We start from the raw sequence: 25,569 nt of genomic DNA on the forward strand, positions 1-25,569 counted from the left end.
AACTAGAGCCCTCTCTGTTAAGTACGGCTCGGGAATGGAGTATTTGAGTTGGGAGAAACAACTAATGAGGCAAGCAGCGAGGTAAGATTTAGAAACACGAGGAAGCTTGTAAAGCTAACCAAAGATTGTTTGATTCTCGTTCGGTTTCGACACTTTTGGTTTCTTGCCACAACAACATTAAGCTCCTTAAGTGATTGCAGAAAGTTATGAACCGCAAACCTAATGGCAGGTGGTTCGAACGAGTTTGTATTTAGGGAGGATAGGATTTTGCCGTTTAGAAAGGACTTGAGTCACGGCTTTGTTGCGCTTGTCCTAATTATTTGTAAAACTTCGTTATCATTATCAATAAAATTTCCACTTAAAAAAACAACAACAACAAAATTTTCTTTTATTCGAAGAGTATATACTACAAAAAAAAAACAAAAAGTAAAAATAAAAAAACATTTTCTTTTATTCGAAGAGTATATATACTATAAAGAAAAAAAATAAAAAAATAACAACAATAACAACAATAAAAACAACAATATTTTCTTTTATTCGTAGAGTATATACTACAAAAAAAAACTATAAAAAAAAATAATAATAATAAAAAAAAAGCATCATCATTTTATTTTTTTCGTAGGTTTAGGGTTTAGGGTTTAGGGAGTTAAAACGAAATTACGTCACTTTTTTTTGTTTGTGTGTGTTAGGGCGTTAGGCTGTCGTCATGTCTAACCCTCATCCAAATCCTTGCCTCCACCACTACTTGCGTTGGGTGTGTATCCGTGATGTTGCCTAGGTGCGTGTTTGATGCAGGACGATCCGAGTCAGATGATGCTGAGTTGTCATATTGCACATTGATGGCACTAAAGTATCACGAGTTGGTGGATCAGCACAAAAACAACAATTAATCGTGATCTTTTTCTAATTTGGGTAAGTTCGTATGTGTGTTTGGTATTTTGACCATAACTTTGGCTACGGTTGTCAGAATCACGCATGTGACCCCAATTCGGAAAGATCACGATTGGAATACACCAATTTTATAGTTCCTCTTGTTGACTCTCTTGTTGGAATACAACCCTCTTGCTGTATCAACCGTGATCTTCACGCATGTATAACTAGTCCCCACATTGCAAAAATTATTAAAAAGTTTGGTCCCCAATTTGACCAAAACAAAAAATATAGTCCCCGTACTGTCAAAACTTGTAAAGTTGGATACCTTTTTTAATCGTTGTTTTTCGTGAAATTTATATCATAAAATTTTGTATAGGTACACAGCTGCAAATTTCTTAAGTTAAGAGGAAATAGCAAAAAAAATCGTTTTTCCTCTATAAAAACTTAAATTTGACATCTGTCTCAAATTTCAGATTGAATTTTACAATTTTGACCTCTTTTATTAGTCCCAACTAAAGAATCAACTACCAACAAAAAAAAAGTTGCGAACTAAATTAGTTGCCAAAATGTAGTGGGTTAATCAAAATAACTAAAATTCATCCGAAATCTACAAAATTCCAATTAAAAGTGAGATGAATTTATGGGAGACCAAAACAATGTGGAAAACATCAACTTCAAAAATGGAAAAAAGGTATATTGATTACAACTAATTTCAATACAGCTCTAGCAATTTAAAATGCATGTATGATAATTTTGAATAGCATGTTTAAACAGTTTTGTTTGATGTAATTCAAATTGTGAAATTGTGAAAGGACAAATGGTTTTTTTTTATAAGACAATTGTATTATTTTATTGCAGTACATCTTGGAGCAATACACACGCACCCTTGCCTGATGAGTGGCCTCGATTGACGCACACCCCTACATAGCCTGCGATAGTAGATTTTCGTATTATTTATTTGTGGAAGAAATTGGCAGTTACAAATGAAAGGGTAAAAGGAAAAAATAAGATGTTTTAAAAACTGTTAATACACCCAAAAAGTGACGTGTTGCTAAAATTAGAGTATAATCAAAAAATAATATTGGTCTTTCTCTAGACAAAAAACACCCTAGAAAAAGTGTCTGGTGCCCAATTTATTGAAATTATATCTACAGTAAGTTACCACATTAAGGCTAAGTCCCATCAAATATCACGGAAATTTTAATCTAATGGTGCGTCAAAACGCTAACCTGCCAACGCTATCGGTATAAGTTTACCTATCTATAGCGCCAGTTTTAAAGAGATAGCATCAAGTCTACATGCCAGTATGAGTGGCGGATAGAAGAAATCTAATCCACAAGCCACACTGTGTGGTGGGTATAATTTTTTTTTTAAATCTTTTTTCCCACACGCCTTTGGGAATGGCGGCTGGGAGAGTGGAGAGTCAAAAAAAAACTAAATTCCTTCTTATACGCCATTAGTATTGGCGGCTGTCAAAAAAACCATTGGTTTTGAAAACGCTAACCCATTATCACTATCCACTGTACTATTGTGGTTTGGTGGATAGCGCACCAAACTATTGGACTTAGCCCAAGTATAAGGCAGCATGCCCTCAATATTCACAATTTGAACGGACCCAAAGTTTCGGCCCAAAGGTGTCACATTACATTTAGGACATTTTTTTTTCCAGAAAATTATTAGGGCACAGCAAAGATGATCATTCCCGTTCGATGTTTCACTTGCGGGAAGGTAAAAAAAAAAAAGAAAAATCTTAATTTCTAACCCTACTTCGTTCGTTTCGTGTCAATTTTGATTTTGTTTTTTTCTGTGTTTAATGACATTGTTAGGTAATTGGAAACAAATGGGACACGTACCTCGATCTTCTTCAAGCTGACTACACTGAAGGGTAAGTTTATAAAATGCTATATTGGTTAGTGAGTTTGAGTTGCTGTAGGTATTGGAAACGTCTTTAGTTCTTTGATCCATTCTGTGGCTAGGAATCCATCATTAGCAAAACAATCATTTGGTTATGCTATTTTAGGCTTTGCTCTAACCGAAGCTATTACTTTGTTTGCCCTAATGATGGCATTTTTTATCTCATTCGTATTCTAGGAAGGAGATATTCTAGTTCGTTTTTGTAGCTTTCTTTCTCCCAGTTGTTTCTCTTCTTTCTTTTTTAGTTTAAGTGGGTGTTTGGTTCTCATTTTTTCAAAAAAGTATTTTTTCTTAAAAAACACTTTTATGAAAAAGTATTTATTCTAAAAACAGTTTTTCAATAAACATGTTTGGTTGTGACTTTTCTTAAAAGCTATTTTATCAAATCAGATTTCACACTATGTTTCTCGATATATTTTGGCATATCATTGGCATAAATCACTAAAGTCTAAAACATCCGGGGGAGTTCATTTGCCTTTAGCTCCAAAAAGTGTTTCCTTCAAAGAAAAATAGTTTTTTAACTTAAAAACAAGTTTTACCTAATTATCATAAAACAAGTTTTTGGGACCAAAAGTGTTTTTGGATGAAAAACTTTTTTTTAAATAGAAACCAAACACATTTATTTTTTCAAAAAATGTTTTTTCACTAATAAACACTTTTTAGCAATAAATAAATAGGATCCAAACACCCCCTAAAGATTCGAATTTGTTTTTTGTGTTATTGTTATCAATGTTAGAAGAAGCGAAATTAATAGGTGCCGGAAGGGGAGTCAGCCAAAAAGAAATAAGAAATAAAATGTCTGAACATGAAGTCATAGAATTTTTATTGTTGGGAAGTCGGCTTTGGCTTGTCTCTTATAATCGCCCGTAACCTCCATTTTTCTCACCTTAGTCAACGAACGAGAGAGGCTGCAGAGGAGGCGGTCGAAGAACAGGCAGATGAAGTCGTACTAGGGGTGCTACTTGACCGCCTGGAGGTGCTTTTGAGAGAAACCAGCTGCGACCTTTGGAGGGAAGGTTATCGCAATTTAGTTTTGTTTCACCTATTCATTAGATATGATGATTTTGATAGCATTCTCCACTCATATCATGATCTAGTGAGAAATGGGGTTCAGTCTGAGATTTTTTACCGCGGATTAGATGTGGTAAACGGGTTGTACATACAGGAAATGCAAGCGCAGTTTCTTGACAGAGTCATTGCCCAATCCCAATATTGGGCACTGTGGTTTTTTTAAGGTTTTCGGTTGTTTATTTCGTTTCGGTCCAACTTCTTTTTCGGCATAGTTGAGGGCGCAAAGAATAGAAAGAAGAAGCCTAAAATGAGGCCCCGTGCCATTGCGGCTACAGGGGGTAGGGAAGTGGGCTGTGGGTCCCTATCAAAGAGGTTCTTGAAGCTATATGAGAAAAGTCAGCAACGGTATCAATTTTCTGTCTTATCGTTCGATAGAAACCTTTACAAGGCACGATCAATAAGAATGAAAGATCTGCGGCTGGGGCCCTGCCCATAGGCCTGCCTACCAATACCGATCTCCGGGCTTATAACCAACCTAGGCGCAGAGAGTCACGGGAGCACAACCCGTGACAGGAACAAGGGCGGGAGAAAGAGCAAGGGTGTACGGAGTCACTGAACACCATAAGGAGGGCGACTAATGAAGTTAGTAGCAGAGGTGAAGGCCTCCGAGTAAGCAGTTATTTTTATCGAATCATGACCAGCATCAGAGCACCAACCAGAAGTAGCAGCAAACAAACAACGGACTGAGTGCCCAAAACTAGTAAAGGCGTTAGCGATCCATTTTCTTGCTATAGATAGGGGTGTTTTTCTTGCTGGGTGTAGTTCCAGTTGTTCGGTTCGAGCAAATACATTGAATTTCGAAAGCCATTACTATCTCGCCCAGATAAAGATCCTTTTCTCGTGCCAGGTGCCAGAGTTTACCTAGTACTTTAAGTTCCATATCTGGTTGACCAAGTCAAAAGCGAATCTGGGTGCTGGGGAGTAAGCAGATCCCGTAGTCAATCCAATTCCAGTGTCAGTTCAAGACCGAGTTGGAGTTCTTTCAGTCCCTATAAAGGGGGTTTCGTCATTGCCTGCTGCGCCGCACATCTATATACATAAATCAAGTTTGTGCCTTGCCAAACAAACTATTGAATCCCCCAGCCAAAGCACCAGTCCCATCAGCTGAAGCAAAGGCATTAAGGGCAGGGGCACAGCCACCATAGACAGAGGTTACAGTAGTGGCATAGCCAGCACCAGTAACAAGACCAGTCAACCCACCAGCATAACTATCAGTATCAGTAGCAGCATAGGAAACAAGGGTAGATCCAGTCGAAAGACCAGTAGCATTAGTAGCTAAGATGGCTACTTTTTAAGTGAAGCATAACAAGTACTGTAGCATATTAAGTGCCTATAATAATACCTATAAGCAAAGGCAGAGACAGTAGCATAGGCGGCATAAACTAGGGTTGTAGAACTTTTATTTTCAAGTTCTTGCTTATTCATACCCAAATCCAGTAGTGTATCCAGTACCAGATCCTTTTGAAGTACCATACACACCATCAATAGTATCAGCAGCATCTGTAGCTAAGATAGAAGTATACCTAGTATAAGATCCAGTAGTTCCAGCTTATCTACCAATAGCAAAGGTATCAATCGGTAACACCAAGAACAAAGGCAGGAACATAGGCATAAGCAAAGCCATAAGTATAGGTACCTAGTAGAGGATTAACAACTCAATTCAAATAAATAAAGAAATTAATAAATAGAAAGGAAGGCTTTAAGAAACGACGACTTAATAAAGTCAAAATCAATGCCCTTCTTTTTCCTCCCACCCTGGGCTTTGCTTTGTCTCTGCCTATGCTCTAGCTACCTACTATGCTCCAGCTGCTTCCATCTTTGCTCCAACCTTCACCTCTGTGGGATCCACTGGCATTGGTTTCGTCTTCTCGAACTGCAACTGGGAAATGGAACCAAAAACTCTGCCTTTGCCGCAGGCTCTGCTGCGAGCTCCCGTACTTTCGAATGGCTCGGATGTTGGAACAAGCTTTTGAGCTCCAACTGAATCTGAGTAAACGAGGACAACTGGGTATGCAACCAACTATATCGGAGATATAAGGGTTGCACTTCCGCTATGGTAACTGAACTTGGTAACAAAACTCTTTCCGGCAAGCATCTCCAACATTTCCTTCGGGCAAGTTCAGCTATAGTTGGGAAAGGAACAGCTACTTTATGGGGATGCCCGTCTTGAACTTATAATTGATGTATGATAGAGCCTCCAGCGTATAGGCCTATCTCGCTGGACTCTTCTCACGAATTGGATTTGAACCAATATTGCCCCTTTCGGGTGACTTCTCCGTTAGTCGATTGTGACAACAAAAAAGAAAGAAGAGAATAAACTGGAAGTTGCCGATGGTTACTTGCTTACCAAGCTATCCTGTATGGCCCAGTTTGACAACAATAAGGCGCCGGGCGTTTTACCGCTTTCTTTTGGTCAGCAGCCCCTCAACCGCTTCAGGGGACTTTCTCTCAATTCATACATAGCATAGTCCAAGCTTAAATCCAATCCACTAAATGAAAATCTTTACTTGAAGATCCTAGAAAACGAGAGACAAGAAAACATCTTTGATTACGATTAAAAGGAACAATCTAAAATAGACCAAGATCCAATTTCGGGTCATTTCTTGGTGAACATGATCTGCCATAATCTCTTCGATCCCTTCATTTATGTGCCAGAATACAGAGAGATTTGGTAGGGAAGTGGAAGAGGCTTTTTTGTATATGAGAATCAAAGGGAGTGGGAAAGCTGCAGTAATTCTTTTGAAAAGCCCGGTTCTCTTTGTCTTCGAGCTTTCATTCCTCAATCCACTTCTTCCTTCCTTGACTTCCTTCATATACCTCCCCACCAATAGATAGAGACAAATGGGAATAACCGAACCACGTCTACAAAATGGCAGTACCATGCAGCTGCTTCAAAGCCAACATGATGCTCCTTGGTCAGATGACCAAGATATTGGTGAATACCACATATGATCGAGAAAAGAGTACCTATAATCACATGAAATCCAGCTGCTAAGGAAAAGGTAGAACCATAAATACTATCCGAAATAGTGGAGGGTGCTTGGTAATATTCCATTCCTGGAAAGCCAGTGGATACTAGAGCCAGTGAAACGGTAGCTACTAAAGCGTAAACTGCTCGTTTTCCTTCCCCCAAGTATAGCATGATGAGCCCAAGTTACGGCAACTCGGATGAGCGGGGAATAGGGGTATTAAGAAAAGGGATTTCGAGGATCTAAAACTCCAATCCCTTTTGGGGGCCAAATACCTCGATCTCTACCGTAGGTGCCAAAGAAGAATGAGAAGAAGCCAAAAAAAGAGCAAAAGGAACATAACCTCCGATATGATGAACGGAATGGAACCATATCGAGGTCCTAATTGTGCGACTTTGGTATGATGTCCTTCCAACGTGGATTCACGTTAGAACATCAGCGCCACCATACCGAACATGGTATATAGGATTAATATAAGGCCAAAACTTAGAAGTGTTGCACCCCGAAATGGGTGCATGTACATCACACCTCCTACGGTGGTTGCCAAAGCTCCGAAAGTGAACCCGAAATAGGCCATGGACTTGGATCTACCAAATGATAATAATGCCTCTGAGATTCAATCATAAACCACTTTGCCTCGGTTGTATGTAAAACCCCCTTCACCACCCCACCCCTAAAAGTGGTAAAGAAGGGATGGGGTCTCATTTTCTTTCTATCTAATAGGACAAACAAATAGGAAGAGATGGTTCTTTCATTGCATTGATAGAAGTTTAACTAGAAAAAGAAAGACTCTCTATTACTTTTTTTATCGAGAATCGTTGGTTTGACCAACGAACTACGTGGGAAAATAGGCGTTCTTTCTTTTATTTTCAGCTAGCATTCTTTTTTTTAAGTCACAATTCAGTCTGGTTTCGGAAAACTTGCCGGTCGGATTAGTTAGTTCTGTTCGCCGGGCCTAAAATAAAGCAGGTTGATCTCTCTGGTTGCGGCTGCTTTCATTTATTCAACTTGACACGTGGGAAGGGCTTATTTGGATTCATTCCGCTTTACGTGATAGACAGGCTCGGCTTCTTCGTTCCTATATAGGAAACAAATAAATAGTGCATTAATAAGATAGACAAGCAGCAATAAAGTGCTCTGTTCCACTGGTATCCAGTTTAAAAAAGTCAATTGTAAAAGCCCCGGAGAGGGGGAAGAGTATCCACTTTAGTGCCCCGGGGTGTATGTCCTTTACTTCCCCGGGGAGGGAGAGTATGTCCTTTAGTATGCTGGGGCCCAGCCAGATACAGACTAAAATAGTAATATAGACCTTAAAAGAAGGGTGATTTTGGCACCCTTTTTCAAGAAAACCATAAAGTATGAAAGTTTGCATAAAGAGCTGGGCCATAATCAACAAATAAAAAACCTACCCTGCAAGAAAAAAAAAAGATGAAATCCACCGGGACAAATAAATGGGATGAGAGATAGATGAAACCCGATTTTCTCCCACTTTTGAAACATATATCTTAGAGTAGGATAGCTGGGAATCGAATAGAAAGATAGGTCAATCAGCCAGCAAAACACCGTGGTTTTGAGTATGATTTCCATGATCGATTAGAAAGGTAAGTGAACGTGAAGTTAAATGTTTAACACAAGCTCTTCTTAGTTGATTGTAGATTTGTCTTCCTTTAATGAAAAATAATTAGCAAGGAAGCTAGGAGTTTTGACTGGAGGACAGATAACTCATTAGCTTTGTTCTAACAACTAAGACAAGACTAGGAAAGCAGCTTTTAAGTCCCCCGAGTGAGTGAGGTAGAATATAGTAATTTTGATACGAAAAAAGGCTCACCCTTCACTTCGTCTGTCCTTAGTTAGGGTCATCAGAAAGACCAAAGAAAGGATCCTCTTTTAAGAGGCTGATCAGCTTTTGATGTAAGCGGAGGACAGTATACAAGGGACTTGATAGAGTTAATTCCCCACCCTAATGGACTTCCTTAAACCAAAGTAAAGATCTTCCTTACTCTTGATTTAGCGTAGTATATCTCTTCTTATTAATTCCCTCTGTGATCAACCCTTAGGACAAGCGGGTAGTACCTATACTCTATTGTTGTCTTAAATTCCCCAGCTTAAATGAAAGAGATGTCCAAGGCCAAGGACTAATTAAGTTAACATCTTTACTCCCATTAGCAGCCTTTAGAGAAAGGGCCTTTGAGCCGCTTAGTCAATAGGTCGCTTCAGAAAGAGCTCTTAAAGATTAGCAAGAGTGTGAAAGCCAGCAGGAAAGTCTGAGATGCCAGTCAACGGTTCGCAGATATGCGTAGATCGGGTCAACAACTCTCTAACTTAAGTAGTCTTCCTATAGAGCATCCGTATACATGTTATGTTGTTCCTTCTTTCAACTATTAGTTTTTTCCTTCTTTCCCCTTGGTTTATTGCTAATTTCCCGATTTACATTACAGTAGTTGCAAGCTAAGAAGTCAAATAGTCAAGCAAAGCAGTAGTCTTGAAAATTGGCAAGCAGAAAGACTATCTCAAGCTCTATCTTATAAGCCAACAGTCTCTCACACGCAATTCCCAGCGGGGTATGCAACTATAGCAGCTTAAAAAAAAACAGGGGCTGGGGATATTTCAACACTTCCCGATTAGATCTTCGTAGTTCCAACCCGATGAAAATGCTCAGTAGAATCCGATTCAGTCAGTAAGTACCCCGGTTCAGAAGAGGCGGTTTAAGCTTACAGGAGAGGGTCATACTCTGAACCGATCGCCAAAGTCAGTCTTCTGTTCAATTCCGCCGGTTGGAAGGATTTCTTTCTGCCGTCTGTCTTTCCCTTCTCTCTCTTCTCTTAGCAAAGTAGGCTCAAGTCACACTTTTGGCTTGCTACAAGCTGGGCTCAGGGACTGCAGTCAGCCGCTTCCCCTGTAGTCGTCAGCTCGTTCTTGACAGATCCAATCGGGTGTTCATAATCTGGAGTAAAAGGATTCGAACCTTTGCATGCCGGTACCAAAAACCGATGCCTTACCACTTGGCTATACTCCATAGGCCAGTTTTGGACGGTAGGAACGGGGATAGGGGGCTGTTAAGCCCACCAACCAATCTTTCTTTCTCACCCCCATTCTATTCACTAAGCCAACAAGCACCTTTTTCAGTCTTTGAAGCTCCTTTATCCGTGCTTTGCCGATCTCTAGGAAAAGCGGTTCAGGTCTTTCCGAACCAAGGACTTCATTCATTGAAGCGTTTAAAAATTGGATTGATGACAGCAGTAGCCTTTTCCCAGTTTGATTGATGAGAGCGGTAGCCTTTTCCCAGTTGGTCTAGCCAAGCCCAAGTCCCTTTACTTTAGCCGGGTTCGCCCGTCTTTTCTTTCGCTTTCTGATTAAGACCCTGATGAAAATCCTCCAGTGCCCCTATGATCTTTCATTTCAGATGCTAATTCTAGAGCCTTATTATGTTATCAAAGTCTCCAACGGCTGCTGCTGAGTCATCCCCTTCCAGGGGTTCAAATCGGACCGCAGGAGGGGATAAAGGAATTCTTCCTATCTCATAGAAAATCACCCGTAGGGCCTTAAAGGGGATCTTACCTAGGGCGGATATTTAAGAAAGAAAGGAAGTAATCCGTCTCCCCTTGAATGGTAGCCCTTGCGGGGATTAAAGAGATATCGCCAAGAGGGTAGGAGTTAAGGGGGAGTAGTCATCCAAAAGAAATGGAAAATCGGTTGTTTTCGGGGAATCAGGACCATTGATCGGCGAAGAGGTAGCGGGAAATTAGTACACCATCGGAGAATGAGTTGTGATTTAGCCCATTACACCTGACACTTGAGGTGCGGGATGCCACATGAGGTAAGGTACATCTAATGAAAGTCTTTTCGCAGGGAAAGGTTATGAAATATCTTAGCTGTTGTTAAGCAAGGAAATGCCCGTTTTTTCTTTCCGTCTGTTCATACTGGTGAGGAAAGGTACTTAACTCAACTAAAAGGAGGAAGGGACCATGCGGAGTAGTGAAACCCTTTATTTCAGCGAGGTAATGAGAATTGTTTTAGGACCACATACCCTATTTGATTGAGACCCGAGGGAGAAGTTTAAAGCTGGATCAACTCTTTAGATAGATAAGGAGTAGCTGTACTTGCCTTTTTCTTAGAGTAGATTGAGGAAGAAGTGGAACTCCGATGAGAACGTAGTCTTGCTGCATCCCCTGAAGGAGAAGAAGCTAGCCTATCCTTAAAAGAAGCTGGATCATCTGGAGTTAGATCAGCTGGAGTAGCTACTTACCTTACAGGTGTCCGAAGAACTCTGTTGGTACAGGTGTCATATGAGATGTGAAAGCGATTTCCGACTGAAAGACTACTAGTTGACTAAGAAGTAGAGCCGACTGTAACATCTGACCGGAGAGGTCAGTCAGTGCTGGGGAAGCAAAGAATGGAATGGAATGTCTGTTCTGTAGCAAGCTTTATTTTCTTATTCTTTTTCAAGAGCAAGCCATAAGGACTCTTAAGGATTTATCCAATGAGATGTGTTTGAAGGGGAATAAAGTTTCTATACCTTCTTACAGAAGGACGGGTTCAAACTATTCGCCGGAACAGCCAATCCCGGTATCCATCCCATCAGTGCTGTCTCGTGAATGCTTGTCGGCTACCATCCTTTGGAATTCGGCAGCCTGATCACTAACTAAGTGAGAGACTGCACGAACTCACCGGATGCGTTTTTATCCTTGAGAGTCAATTGTTCCCCATGACCAGCCAACCCGCTAAGGGACGGAGATTTCCCCATACATCAGAATGCACAAGTGCAAGGGTGCTATGTAGCCTACCTTTCCTTCTGGGAGATGGAAAGAATGGTGCAAGCAATGTTTGAGAACGGCTACTACGCCCTGAAGCTTCAAAATGAGGGAGGCCGATCTGTAATCTTATATTCCTTTATTTCTGGCTCCCAATCCTTTAGATCTTTGTTGTCTGTGACTTTAGGTTTCTAACTTCAGGTATGTGACTTCTGGCCAGGCGCCTGACTTCGGGTTCTCTGACTTATGATTTCTGATCTCCAATCTGATCTAACCAGAGGGCGGCTCCAACGACTCTGCAGACCAGGTTTAATAATTCCTGACCCATTGTCCTAAGATCGTCATTCATCGGTCTTATTGGTCATCCTTCGCTTCCTCGTTTGTAGGCTGGTTAGGAAGTGTAGAACCTTTGCGTTCCCTTACAACGAGCATGCCTGTTGTAGGCAGATCTTCCGCCCTTGGGAAAACATCCATCGTTCCAGAGGTTAGGAGCTGTTATCCCTCATAAAGAGGTCATTCCAAGCGTATCAAAGAACAGGTCCTTCGACCTTTGCTTCCAAACCTTAGCAGCACATCTTTAAGGTGCAAACAACAGGAGGCAAAAAGAATGCGTTATTTCGCTACTTTCAAAGCAAAATAAGGGAATCAGTCACGAGGGGGTCCAATCTCGCGATTCTTATATATCCAATCGAGAGGTCCTTGGAGACAAGACAGGATCCGGAGTTTTCCTCTCCCATGGCTGATTGGTTCCTTCTCTTCAGCTGAGCTGATCTGCTAATTCTGGCTGGTTAGGAGAGACTACTCTTCCCTCGCTTCGGAGGCCCATGCCTTTCTCGTGCGTATCTCTTCTCTCTTGGTTTTTGAATGCATTAAATTGATGACTATTTATTTGTTGTAGTGATGTTTCCCTTGCATTTTCTGGATCATTTATATGTTTCTAGATTGTAAAACAAATCTCTGATGTTGTAACTTAGTCTAATACATGGGAGGTTATAGATGCGAGTTTAATACCTTTTGCTTTGAGGTCCATTGGTCTTTGTATAGGCATGCATCCAAATGAAGAGTTGGCTATTTATCAGTAGAGTGGACATTCAGTATTGTCAATAGCAGGTTGGGAAGTTTTTGCTGCATATGCATAAAAGTATTTTTTTAAAGAAAATTGATTATAGTTTTTGATATGATACTTTTGACCCGATGTAATATCAATAAAGCCAAATGAAGGTGTTGTGCTTGCTTTCGAAAACCACATTTCATCGCCATTACTGGTAAAGTTCATTCGTTGGAATGGTTTTCCTTCCTTATTGAGCTAGGGTGAATATTAGCTGTTGAATGCTAATCCAGGATTTCGACAGTAACTTGCTGATGATTGTTAATTTCAGGAATAAAATCATTATGAAATTAACAATTTTTAACATGTTATATGCATATGATGGTTGTATATGAGATGTATGATTTAATATCTATACATGTACATGTAGCATATGACTTTCATTTTTATTTGACGTATTACCCATGTGTTACTATAGTATATCATAGAATATTACATAAGGTAATGCCCTCGTCAAATAAGCAAGTGGGAAAAAAGGCTTTTGATTTATAAATCAAAACTCTTTTCATACCGAGAATGATAATCCCACTAGTCAGTAATTTTTGCGATATAGAGAATCATAACTGATGGAAATTGATATGATCACCCTTTGAAAATTGTTGACATGGCTAGCGGAGAATGATATTCCCACGGGTTAATAGTCTCACATTGTCATGCATATACTGGATAGGGGTTCCATGTGGTTTAGAGTTTTAGGACTATGATATCCCACTTTGTTTCATTTCTTCGATGTAAGAACAGCCTAACAGCTTTAATTGTTTCATTACTATGATATCTCTGCTCGTAACGGTCATATTCTTACTTATAGTTAGTGTCAAGGTTTCTGGTAAGTTGACTGGGCCGAGAATAAAACCTAGTATTCTCAAACAAATAATTCACCAGACTGAAAATGCACTGCCTATTCTTTGAAACACTTCTTGAGTAAGACTTTGGAGCTGTATCTTTACAATCTTTTCATGGTTTACAGAGATGCTCTTGATGCACTCGGATTGGTTCGCTATTGCTGTAGGCGAATGCTCATGACCCATGTTGACCTCATTGAGAAGCTGCTTAACTACAACAGTACTCTCTCTCTCTCTCTCTCTCTCTCTCTCTCGTATGTATGCATATATAAATATTAATTGACATTGCCCTCAGCGGGCTAATTGCACTAACTTGTGGTACTCTGTTACAGCTTTGGAGAAAACAGAGACCAGTTAATGAGACGACAGTTGGGCGGCTCAGCTGGCATCCTAATATTGTATCAGTTGTAGGTGACCGATCATCTATGTGACTAAAATTGTGGTTTTCGGTCATGGTGATGATGTTTAGACATGGTTGAACTCAGTATTAAAATATGAGACTAACTCGTGTGATTTGATTTTAAAACAAATATGAGATGATTTCGGGTGAAGATTTGGTTGTATTTTGAATTTGCTATAGGACCAATATGCAATACGTTGCAGGTGTCAACTAGCAAAGTTGGTAAAACCTTTGGGTGATGATACCAGAGGTCTGGAGGTCGAATCCCGCCAGCATCAAAGAGTTACTGATCTCATTTAAAACAAGCTTGCCAATCAAACAAAAAATATGCATTACGTTATCTCATAGTGTTATGTTGTACGTAGCAGATTTTCTACTTTCTCTATTAGACATTGTTTAGTAACTTTACGTTGATGACTAGTAATTGGTCATCCTTCAACTATAACAGAACTGTTGTGGTTTTCACTCTCCATGGCAATTAGTAGCACATACACCAGCTTAACAAAACGAACCCCCTTGGACCTTGGAGACAATTTTGGTGGCGTCAGGCTTGAAAGGTCCACCTGGCCGCAGGGTCAAATTTTAAGGGATGATCTACTAGTCGTTCCTTAAAGCAGCAGATTTGTGACCCATCGTTTTGGAATTCTTGGTTAGGAAAAGAAAATAAAAAAAATTTGAAGTAGTGCAAAGAAGTCTGCAACCCCTCTGAAGACATGAATAAAGTCAGCTGGATCTAATCAACCAAGTACATCTTCGTTGTTCAGTAAAATCTGTATAACTCTCTGAGTCAGAAGCTACCTACCTTTTAAGTCCCATCAAGATTGCCAACATTTCCTGATATAGGACTGATCTCTCTCCACCCGCACCTGTGTACGCCAGTAAGACTTCTCCTTCACTGTTTCTAATGGTCCACCAATACTAGTCCCAGAATTTCGAAGTTGTGCAAAAACTTAGCACTGCCTTTGTTTCAAATCTTGGTCCACCGCTATTGCTCAGTGAAAAGTACGCCCCGGACCAAGTTTGATGTTATTCTACCAGATAAGACATTCTTACGCCTGTCTTAAAAAGTGGATGTGTTTTTTTCCTCGGCTTTCTTTTAACCGCATTATCATTTCATTATATATATCTTAAGTTTATTGTATATCCTCCTTTATGCAAGAATTGGAGAGTGGAAACTTCATTTTCCTTCAAGGCTTCAATGGATCCATTGCTTGTACCACCACTTGTTGGATTATATATGCAGCGGCGTTCTGATATCTGGCGCAATGGCAAGTGAACACGCATCAGTATCACAACACCATATCCAGCTCAGTTTTCTGTGCATCTCAATGATCAATCAACGACCAGTATATAACATGCACTTCTCTAGATATATTAAGATTTAAGAGACTGATGTCACCTAAGAACTGTAAGCCTGCAGGTTTGAAACTGTTCAAGCAACAAATACGACTTTGGCCTCCTCGTTCTCTTGCAACAAGGATATGTCTCCTCAAGACTAGATCACACTTGCTATAAAGTAAAAACATTATGGTTCTTTTTTATAAGGAAGGCGTACTTGCCTAGTTGCCTTCCCTTCTTCATGCGCGCACTTTTTGCTTTTGGATTTTTTGTCCATTTGTATTGAGGAAGGTGACATGTTCCTGATCATCACCTCGACCTTTACACCTTTGACTTTGTTTCACTACTCTCAACTTCGAACTCAAGACTAGCTAGAGTCCTATACAGAAAAAATTAAGGAGGCAAAGCAAAACTATGATTATTCGAGTTGGCAGCTTTACTTGCGGAAAGGTTTGTATATACATTCTCGAGATAATCGATTTCATCAACGCACTGGAGAATTTAAAAGTGACACTGATAACCAAACTCAGCTTGAAACAAATGTAGCCTTCATTTCCCCTCAAGGAGTGATGGAGGAGGATTCGAGTCAGATGATGCTGAGTTGCCAGATTGTGCATTGATAGCACTAAAGTATCATGAGTTGGCGGATCAGCGCAAAAATAGCAAACAATCTGATATTTTCCTAATTGGGGTAAATTGGGTTGTGTTTTGGTATTTTGGCCATAACTTTAGCTACGGGTGTCAGAATCGCGCATATGACCCAAATTCGGAAAGATCTCGAAGGCGCGCACATTGTCACCACATTGAAACTTTTCTTGAAATTTCTGAATAGTTTGTCGAATTCAATTAGACCTTAATTCTGCCTAATTTGTTAAAATTCATACTAACGATGTATTTGGAATTCACAATGAGCTCCACAAAAAAATGCAATATTTTATACAATCAAATTTACAAAAAACGACTAAAAAAGGTATCGAACTTTATAAGTTTTGACAATATGTAGACTAGCTAAAATTTCTTTTCGATCAAATTGGGGACCAAACTTTTTAATTTTTACAATGTGGAGATATGTGTAACATGACATCTAAATTTCTCACACGGTGTTTCATAATTCGAATTAATTTATATGGTCATGAGGTTATAGCATGGATATACTTTGATAAGGAAGTGTATAACAATATATGTAATTTGTGAATTATGAAACACTGTGTGAGAAATTTAAATTATATATAACTAGTCCCCACATTACAAAAATTATTAAAAAAATTTGGTTCCCAATTTGACCGAAAAAAAAATATAGTCCCCATACTATCAAAACTTGTAAAGTTGGATACTTTTTTTAATCGGTGTTTTTCGCAAGGTCCAAAATATCACTGATATATCCAATATATCATCGATATATATATATATATATATATATATATATATATATATATATATATATATATATATATATTTTTTTTAATCGATATCGATATATCCGATATATATCCACCTAATATTGAATTCGTGAAATATATATCTATAGTACGTTAATACATTGTAGCAACTAGCGCGGCAGCATGCCCTCAATATTAGGGATCGGGTCGGGTTCGGGTCGGATATGGCTATATCCGAATCCGAATCCGAATAGTTTTATAATATCCGAACCCGATTATATTCGAAATTTAATATCCAAACCCGACCCGAACCCGATTATATTCGAAATTTAATATCCAAACCCGACCCGAACCCGATTATATCCGACTAACCCGATCGGATAACACTAAAAATTCAAAAAAAGCCCAAAAAATATATCCGAATCCGAATCCGACAGACCCGAACCCAAACCCGACCCGAACTATTCGGATTCGGGTCGGGTCGGGTCAAACCCGACCCGATTCCCTGCCCTACTCAATATTCACAATTTGAATGGGCCCAAAGTTTCGGGCCGAAGGTGTCACATTACATTTACGACACTTTTTTCAGAAAATTATTAGGGCACAGCAAAGATGATCATTCCGTTCGATGTTTCACTTGCGGGAAGGTAAAAAAAAAAAAAAAAACTTAATTTCTAACCCTACTTCGTTCGTTTCGTATCAATTTTGATTTTGTTTTTTCTGTGTTTAATGACATTGTTAGGTAATTGGAAACAAACGGGACACGTACCTCGATCTTCTTCAAGCTGACTACACTGAAGGGTAAGTTTATAAAATGCTATATTGGTTAGTGAGTTTGAGTTGCTGTTATTATTGTTAATATATTTATGTGTGGCTGTTTAGAAACTTAGTCTCTTTGGATACCCTAAGTGGATGAGGGGGTGAACCAAATTATTCCAACTGTAAAAAATTTGCACCTACCAACTAGTTGCAATGTAGTAAGCACTATGTTAAATGAGCACAGCCACTCCACTGAAGACTTGAGTTAGCTAGTTCAGGTTCTTAAATATATTCATGCATACACCTATTTAACCTTATTTTCCCCACTCTTGATAGGTAGAATATATCTTTTTGAGTGCACCATTTAGACTAGGGTGAATATTAGCTGTTGAATGCTAATCCAGGATTTCGACAGTAACTTGCTGATGATTGTTAATTTCAGGAATAAAATCATTCAGAAATTGACAATTTTTAACATGGTATATGCATATGATGGTTGTATATGAGATGTATGATTTAATATCTATACATGGACATGTAGCATATGCCTTTCATTTTTATTTGACGTATTACCCATGCTTTACTATAGTATATCATAGAATATTACATAAGGTAATGCTCTCGTCAAATAAGCAAGTGGGAAAAAAGGCTTTTGATTTATAAATCAAAACTCTTTTCATACCGAGAATGATAATCCCACTGGTCAGTAATTTTTGACGATATATAGAAATATACTACCACTGAGAAGGAGTTCTTCGCTGTTGTGTATGCCTTGGATAAGTTTCGTCTATTTCCCCTTAGCACTAGCACTGTGCCCAACGAGATTCGTATTCAATATCGGATGTTGCCTACTCAGGACACGGGCAATGGATTCCACCAGACCAACCCCTAGCTGTTTGCTATTTGATTCGTTTCGGGGCAGTTTGAGACTATACCATATGTAATAAGGGTAATATTATTAGACCGTTGCAACCCTCGCACGGTCAAGGATGGTACTGTCCTGCACCCTAGGCCCTAAACATAAAGGTTAAGCCACAGTCTAGTTGGATTGGGTTCGCTACAGCGCTGACATGACAGTTGCCTTTAACATGGAGAGTCTTCTGGGTGTCCAGTGTTGCAAACACATTCTTTTCCCTTGTACATTTGTATATATCCTTAAAAAAAAAGTTGAGTCTATAGGACTCAACCCCTTCACATTCTCTCGCTTTCTTCTTCCACCTCCTTCATTTTTTTCAAAAACAGGTTTGATTTGGAGTGGCTATATACCATTAGATGACATTTTTAATATCGATCATTTTGTAGCTCATTTGTCCCATTTGGAGTTGAAACGAATCGAGAATACAAGTTTGAAATTTTCAAACATTTCATGACAATGGGCATTTCGATTCCATTTGGGCTTGGGGCCAAATTTTCCAAAACGACCCATCACATGCGACACCCTCTTCACTTTCTTCCCCACAAAAATCGGATCCGGGTTCCCATCAATTTAACTCGCGCACGCGATACAAAACCAAATACTTCAACTCGCGCACGCGATCTAAACTCAACCAAACCCAATTATGTTCCTACAACACCTTCCCCTTCCATTGCTCACCTCAAATCCACCTCCACGCGGATCCAAAAACACACCTCACTATGGCCAATGAATCGAAGAATAACAAATTGGAGCAAAATTTTCACTCACTCTATAATGGCGGCATGTTTCACCCATTTTTTTATGAAAAAATTGAAAGTAGAGTGGGAGTATCTATTGCACCAAAATACGGAATACTACTCTGAAGATTTGGTTTTGAAGTTTTACAACAATGGTGGTTTTGGGGAAATGAATTTTGGATTACTGATGGATGGGTTAAGCGTGAACTCATGTTGGAATTGATGTCTGATATCACATGTATTCCAATCAACTACTATACTCCGACACTGCAGACATCGGAGTACCCAACCACTTTGGATTTAATGCTCAACATGCTAATAGAGGGAGAATACAATGATGGCTTCGAGATACGCTGCCAACACGGCCGCTTAACGGAGAACCAACTAGCAGTCACTCAATAGGTGGCCTACAATGTAATTGACACCACAAAGACATCAGGCGTTAACAAGATGTTCCTGCACCTGCTATGGATCCTACAGGAGAGGAAGGAAAATTTCTGCATGACGCATTTCCTCGGTGAAATCATTACTCATGGTACTAGCAGTCACCCTTTTGTCGTTCTTGTTACCGATTATGATTCATTTAGGGTTCTAGTATGCTACTCCGTTAATTCCAACAAGGCCCTTTGAAAATTTTTGGGATTTTCGAGAGGTGTCATGGATCATTTGGGACCCCAAATGAAAAGTAGCGACAAAGCATGATAACGTGTATGTTCCTCCCGCATCCCACCAAATTATTGCAATGAGGCTAACATCACGCGGAGAATCCTTGATAGAAGAACTTTGATTGTTTTCCAATGATATATGGCACGATGACTAACTCTAAAATCTTTGGTTTGGGTGAATTTTTTAAGATGACATTTTTTTTTGTTTGTGTTGGTGTTGTGTGGAAGCGTTTTTATTTATTTTTAATGGTGGATGGTGGATTGATTTCTAAATAAGAATCTATAAATTGAGGCTCTGATACCAATTGATGGAGAACAAGGGTCTAGAAAGAGATGAAAGGATGCGAAGATCCTTAAAAGAGATAATGGAATCAAGAAGAAGAATCAAAGTTTGAAGAATTGTAAAAGTTAGGGGGAAAAATATAATAGGGTTTCGAAGATTTAATAATTGATAATTGGTTTATTGATTGAATCTAAACAAATTATTTTTCTTTCTTGGTTATCAAGTGATATCCACACTTTGTGGTCTAAAGATTTGGATTCTCTACTTCGTTCGGTGTAGACTCAAGTCTTTACTCACGTATTTTCGATGCGTTTAGATCGAGTAGAATTGAACCAACCTAAAGTCTAGAAAGCGACTTATAACCTTGTTATGCTCCTTAGAAAAGTAGTGAGTAAGTTTTTATTTTATGATTAGTTATACTAAAATTATTTAGTTTTTTTTTAGATTCTTAAGGTTACGTAATCATGTACACTAAAACAAAGTAAAAATTGATTTATAGAAAGGTGTGGAGAGTTAATTTTCCTCATGTGAAAACAAACCTCTATTGTTTGACTCTAGTTTATTCCTCTTTAATTTTCCTAGAATTCATAGACAAATCCTAACAAAGATTATATTTTTTATCCCTAACAATATAATTCATCTCTGACATCATATTGTTAGCATGTGGAACAAAAGCAATGACTTATCTCTAAGTCATCACCTTGATTCCTAACTAGACTCTACACCAACTACCATTTTGGGGTAGGATGTAAAGTCTAGTTTGTTTTTCCTAAACAACTTACTAGAAAATCCATACAAAAGTGGTTCCTCACATGAGCATCATTAACCCTCCACAAAGGAAGGATTTAACTCATGATCATGGGATTACAATGATCATGTGTTATGTATACTAAATGAGAGAGGAAAAAAGAAGAAGAATAATATAAGAACTAGCTTTCCTTAAGAAATTGAGGTTTTATTTAGAGAAACAAAGAGTTGTTACCATTAAAACTATTACAAGTTTTCTTACCTCCAACTCCAGGCTAAAAACTAAATTACAAGACAATGCAAATGAAAAAGAGTCAAGTGGAGTTAATGCTCCCAAATGTGACTAAGGACTTTTTTTCCCCAAAATCGGCTTCACTTAACTTTTCTCACTTCCCCTCCTCTCCTCCCATTGAAATCACCTCCCTCATTTATTACATTTATTACAAACCTATCTAAAAACCAAATCATGCCAAAATTTCACTATTTTGGATAAACATCATTTAACCACATGCAAGGTGTCTATTTGTGTCAATAATTTGGCATTTTTGTCTTGACATGTTTCATGATTGATGACTTCGTCTATTCTTGTGGGCCCAGAAGGTGGGTCCATTTGCTGTGTCCATTGGTGGGCTCGGATGTCAATTTCTGCAATTTCTGGCATAAGATAGAGCTAGTCGCGGCCGATCATCCGACAACTTATTTGTCGAATCGAGTCCGTGTTCAAGATGGCGTTTGAACCTCAGATCCTATTCTCAGGCCGATCATTTGATGCTTACGTGCATGTGATCCTATTCTCGATTTGATTTAAATCTTTGTTTGAGTCTTTGGGCTTTAGTCCCGGATTTGTTCATTTCACATGAGCTTGATTGGAAAGCTTATGTATACTCCCTATTATTCGCTTAAATGTCGATTTTATTATTATTTTTCGTTAGTTGCTCCAACCAAAATCGCGATTATTTCATAATTATTAAGCACAAAATTAAGCGAAATATTATATCTCTACGGGTCTAATAATGGGTTTTGGGTGCTTATCACACCACCCCAAACAAAGACTTCTTTTACTTGTCCTCAAGCAAAGAAGAGGCGTTATAAAACGGATAAGTGGCCAAAACGTGCATTCTAAGCTAATTCTCGCCACAGAGAAGGTTGTATTGACCGTATGCAATGGCCCTAAAACCACTAGAAATTCCCTAGTGGGCCTAATTATAGCCCTCGTGAGAGTTTTCCGTAAAAGATACTCACAAACTTCATTTATACTACAACGACTAATAACAAAAGCTTGTTTCCTAAATTAATCTTAGATATCTATACATCTCCTTGGCGGGAACGAGGATTAATTATTTTGAAACTCAAGTTAATATGCATACAATAATTAAAACATCTATATATGAGCATGCATACAGTGAATTTTACATTGAAATGCACAAGCAAGGCCGTTTTTAAATCCTTTAGAGAGCGTACCTAAATGGGTTCTCACGGTGTATGTGTCGAAACACAAATTAAGCTCATAATTTTTTTCACTCGGTTTCGTTAACTCCGGTGTGTAGTGGGCACACATTTCCTCATATACGATGATGGCCGGTTGTTATGTTTGGAAATTGTTACTATACATTTCTAGTCGTTTTATAGCAGATTTTAAAATCTTAATGCCTTTATTACTTGCACTATATATTTGGATACTATTTTGATAATACTTGGTGTAGTGTTTTTTTCTTGGATCATTGAGCTGATTTTAGCTTTTGTTAAGGAACTATTTAAAACCAATAATGATGCATACATAGAAATTTTGTATTATCGGTGGCGATGGTTTTGCAAGTATGAACAAAAATATTAGCGGCCGGCCCACGTTTATGGAATTGTATTATCGCGGATAGAATTTTTTTCAATTTCTAACTTTTTTTTCTCCCTCAATTTCTGAGAGATATAAAGCCATACTAGTTTATTTCAGTTGCAAAATGGCGGTAAGATTGAGACTATCACGATTTGGGTGCAAAACAAACCATTTTTATAGAGTTATGGTGCAAATAGTAGATCTCCAAGAGATGGCAAACATCTTGAAGTCTTGGGCTATTACAATCCTTTGCCCGGTGCATTTCCCCTTCCATTTATTAATGATTCTTATCACCTAAAGTGTTAATTTTTAATTGCTCATTGTTCAATTTGAAGTTATTTATTATCCTTTTTATTAAATTTTGTAATTTTTATTTTCTCGAGATTATGTAGGTCGGGGATGGAAACGGATGGGTTTAAACTTCGATAGAGTGAAGTAAGTATAATATTTTAGATTCTCGATAGTCATTGTTATGGTTCTTGGTAGTCTATGAAGTGATTTTCTTTTTGAGAATTGCAATATTAGTTCTATGTAAATGCGTAATGTAATGATCGGTAGGGATGTAGGTGACCATATCTTCAGTTAATTGTCAATTCATGAGTTTACTTTTAGTTTGTGATAATATACAGAAGAATCAGGGAATAATATATATGTGTAGTACTCATATGGAAGAAATGCTCTCACCTTATCAAGGGACGACCCCTTTGATTATTTTCTTTATCTTATTCATTTGTCAATAAGTACTCTCCTTAAGTTCCATTGACACACCTATGAAGTATCCGACACGGCGTAGGTATATAAGCTTCATAAAAAAAAAATATAAGCTTCAATGACTAATACACGGATAAATATCCAACTAGTATTATTTTTTTCTTCTCTCTCTGACAACACTTTTTGTACAACAGTTTATACAACACCCTTGAACTAAGAGCTAATACTTTGTAGGTATGGTATTATCACCATAAAGATCATATATACAAATTTTGAGTTCATTTCGAAATCTCTACTCCTTTCAAAAGTTGATTTGAAAATGTGATTTTTTTTTTTTTTAATGGTCAGGATTTAAAATTTTGTAACCTTCTTTTGACATCTTTAGAAATTTCCAAATGAGCCTGTTTTTTGCAGGGTTGTCATTCATGGTAGAAAGATGTCATCCACAAAAAATCAGGTCGTAAATAAATTTGTAGAGTGAGATATAGTAGGGATGTAAATGGGGCGGGTTTGCCATCTCCATCTCCGTCCCTAACTTCAATTTTATTCCCCATACCCACCATTCCTCATACCCGCCCCAATCCCCACTTGAGAGTAGTCGGGGATTCTTTATCCCTGCCCCGTATGGGTACCGGGTCCCCATACTCTCCCCATTCTCATTAACCAACTTTGAAACAAAGAAAAAAAAAATCATGACTTGTACTCATCATACTCACTTTTAATAAAAACTAATAGGCTTTCACAGTAGTCTAGGTGGTAGATTAAATTTGCTAAGTACAAAAATATTTGTGCTTCCCTGCGTTGTTTAACACATACTCCAGAAGTTATGATCCTTCAGCCTGTAATATAGATTGTATAGAGCAAACAGAAGTTTCTTGTATTTCATTGTTTCTTTCTAATATAAGGCATTCCCCCTTTTTACAAAAAAAAAGACAAAAGACAAAAAGGCATAACAAAAGCCTCTTCCACCACAAAAACCAAAAAATTGTTTTTTTAATGACTTCATGGTTCTGTCTCAAGGATCAGTGCAACCGCCATCCTACAACAATAAATAATAGCAATTGGTATCAATATATATAATCAAAATCAGATTAACGTGATTTCTTATAAATACTTTGCTCTATCATTTACCTCATCAACATCCATGTCTTCAGTGTATAAACTTTTCCCACATGGTGTTCCTAGCACTAAAAGAATTAAAAAAAATGATTAGCTCACATTTAACTAACAAAAAGTACAGTTCAACTTTTTCATAAAGAGATTTAACTACTTGAAATTTCATCCCATAACCAATCTTGAGCACACATTAATATCTCCAAGGTCTTTGGAAGGAGTTTACTATGATCTTGGACCGACAATTCTACCACTAGTAATGAAAGCGGAACCTTTAAACAGCGGTAGTCACCTGGAATGGCTAAAACATCACTAGCAATAGCAAGCAAAGTAGTATATTTATTTCCATTTGTTTTCCACCAAGCCAATAAGTCGAAGTCATCTTTTCTGGGTAAGATATGCTCCTCCAAATAATAGTCAAGTTCTGACTTAACATGCTCAGTAGTAGAAGTACTACTTGAAACAAACAAGTCGAACATATTAGATAAATAACATCCTTTCTTTCCATGAACCCCTTGTGATAGAGAAAACCCTTCACTTGAAGTTTCACCTATATGACGAGCTTTCACATTTGATTTCTCATTAGCTTGATAATCTTTTAACAACTTCGCACAAAGATCCTGAACAACTTTAATTTCTTTTTCCTCACCATTTGGAAAAACAAGAAGAAAATAGAACTCAGCCCCTTTCATCTTATATCGTGGATCCAAAACATTCCCTACATCCATTATGCCAAGAAGAGAGATCCAATACTTTTCAATTTTTTTGATCATTTCTGTTGCCATGTGTCGAACTACGCTATAGTTAGAATCCCCCCACTCATTAAGTGCTACTCTAATCTCACAAATTTTAGGAAAAAACAAGTTAATTGTGGGATATTTAGTTCCAGAAAACAATTCCGTTAAAAAAAAAAAAAAAAATTCCAACCTATCACAAACTTCATCCGCTAACAACCAATCTTCATCACTAGGCCAACACTTGTATTGGCGCTTCCACGATGTTTCAAACAAAAAAGGCATCCTTGTATATCAAAGCGGTGTGAAGCATTAAATAGGTTGAGTTCCACCTAGTTCGCAATCTAGGGCTAGTTTAAGAGTGTTTGAAATGTTTAATAGACGAACGCCTCGGAAAAATTTCCTCTCTTTTTAGGTGTTGTTGTCCA

At 38.3% G+C, this 25,569-nt stretch overlaps 1 protein-coding gene and 1 long non-coding RNA gene across 2 annotated transcripts; both read left to right on the forward strand.

The window, feature by feature from the left end:
* The first annotated feature begins 2,464 nt into the window (after window positions 1-2,464).
* On the forward strand, window positions 2,465-14,079 carry LOC147473366 (DNA-directed RNA polymerases I, II, and III subunit RPABC5). The gene is made up of 4 exons (XM_086587540.1): window positions 2,465-2,601; window positions 2,700-2,758; window positions 13,654-13,748; window positions 13,861-14,079. The coding sequence occupies exons 1-4, from the start codon at window positions 2,566-2,568 to the stop codon at window positions 13,884-13,886; spliced, it is 216 nt and encodes a 71-aa protein (XP_086443666.1). The 5' UTR covers window positions 2,465-2,565; the 3' UTR covers window positions 13,887-14,079.
* A 3,123-nt stretch (window positions 14,080-17,202) lies between these two features.
* LOC147473367 (uncharacterized) lies at window positions 17,203-22,822 on the forward strand. The gene is made up of 3 exons (XR_015210474.1): window positions 17,203-17,292; window positions 17,388-17,446; window positions 22,672-22,822. It is a non-coding gene; the product is annotated as an uncharacterized LOC147473367 (long non-coding RNA).
* The last annotated feature ends 2,747 nt before the right edge of the window (window positions 22,823-25,569 follow it).

This window comes from Coptis chinensis, unplaced genomic scaffold, assembly GCF_015680905.1.
Source record: "Coptis chinensis isolate HL-2020 unplaced genomic scaffold, ASM1568090v1 utg2625_pilon_pilon, whole genome shotgun sequence".
Taxonomy (NCBI): domain Eukaryota; kingdom Viridiplantae; phylum Streptophyta; class Magnoliopsida; order Ranunculales; family Ranunculaceae; genus Coptis; species Coptis chinensis.

Excerpts from the sequence above, each read along its gene's own strand:
- LOC147473366 (XM_086587540.1), top strand. The coding sequence starts at position 2,566 with ATGATCATTCCCGTTCGATGTTTCACTTGCGGGAAG. Across the intron at positions 2,602-2,699 it reads GATGTTTCACTTGCGGGAAG|GTAATTGGAAACAAATGGGA; the intron begins GTAAAAAAAAAA and ends TGACATTGTTAG. Across the intron at positions 13,749-13,860 it reads GAAGCTGCTTAACTACAACA|CTTTGGAGAAAACAGAGACC; the intron begins GTACTCTCTCTC and ends ACTCTGTTACAG.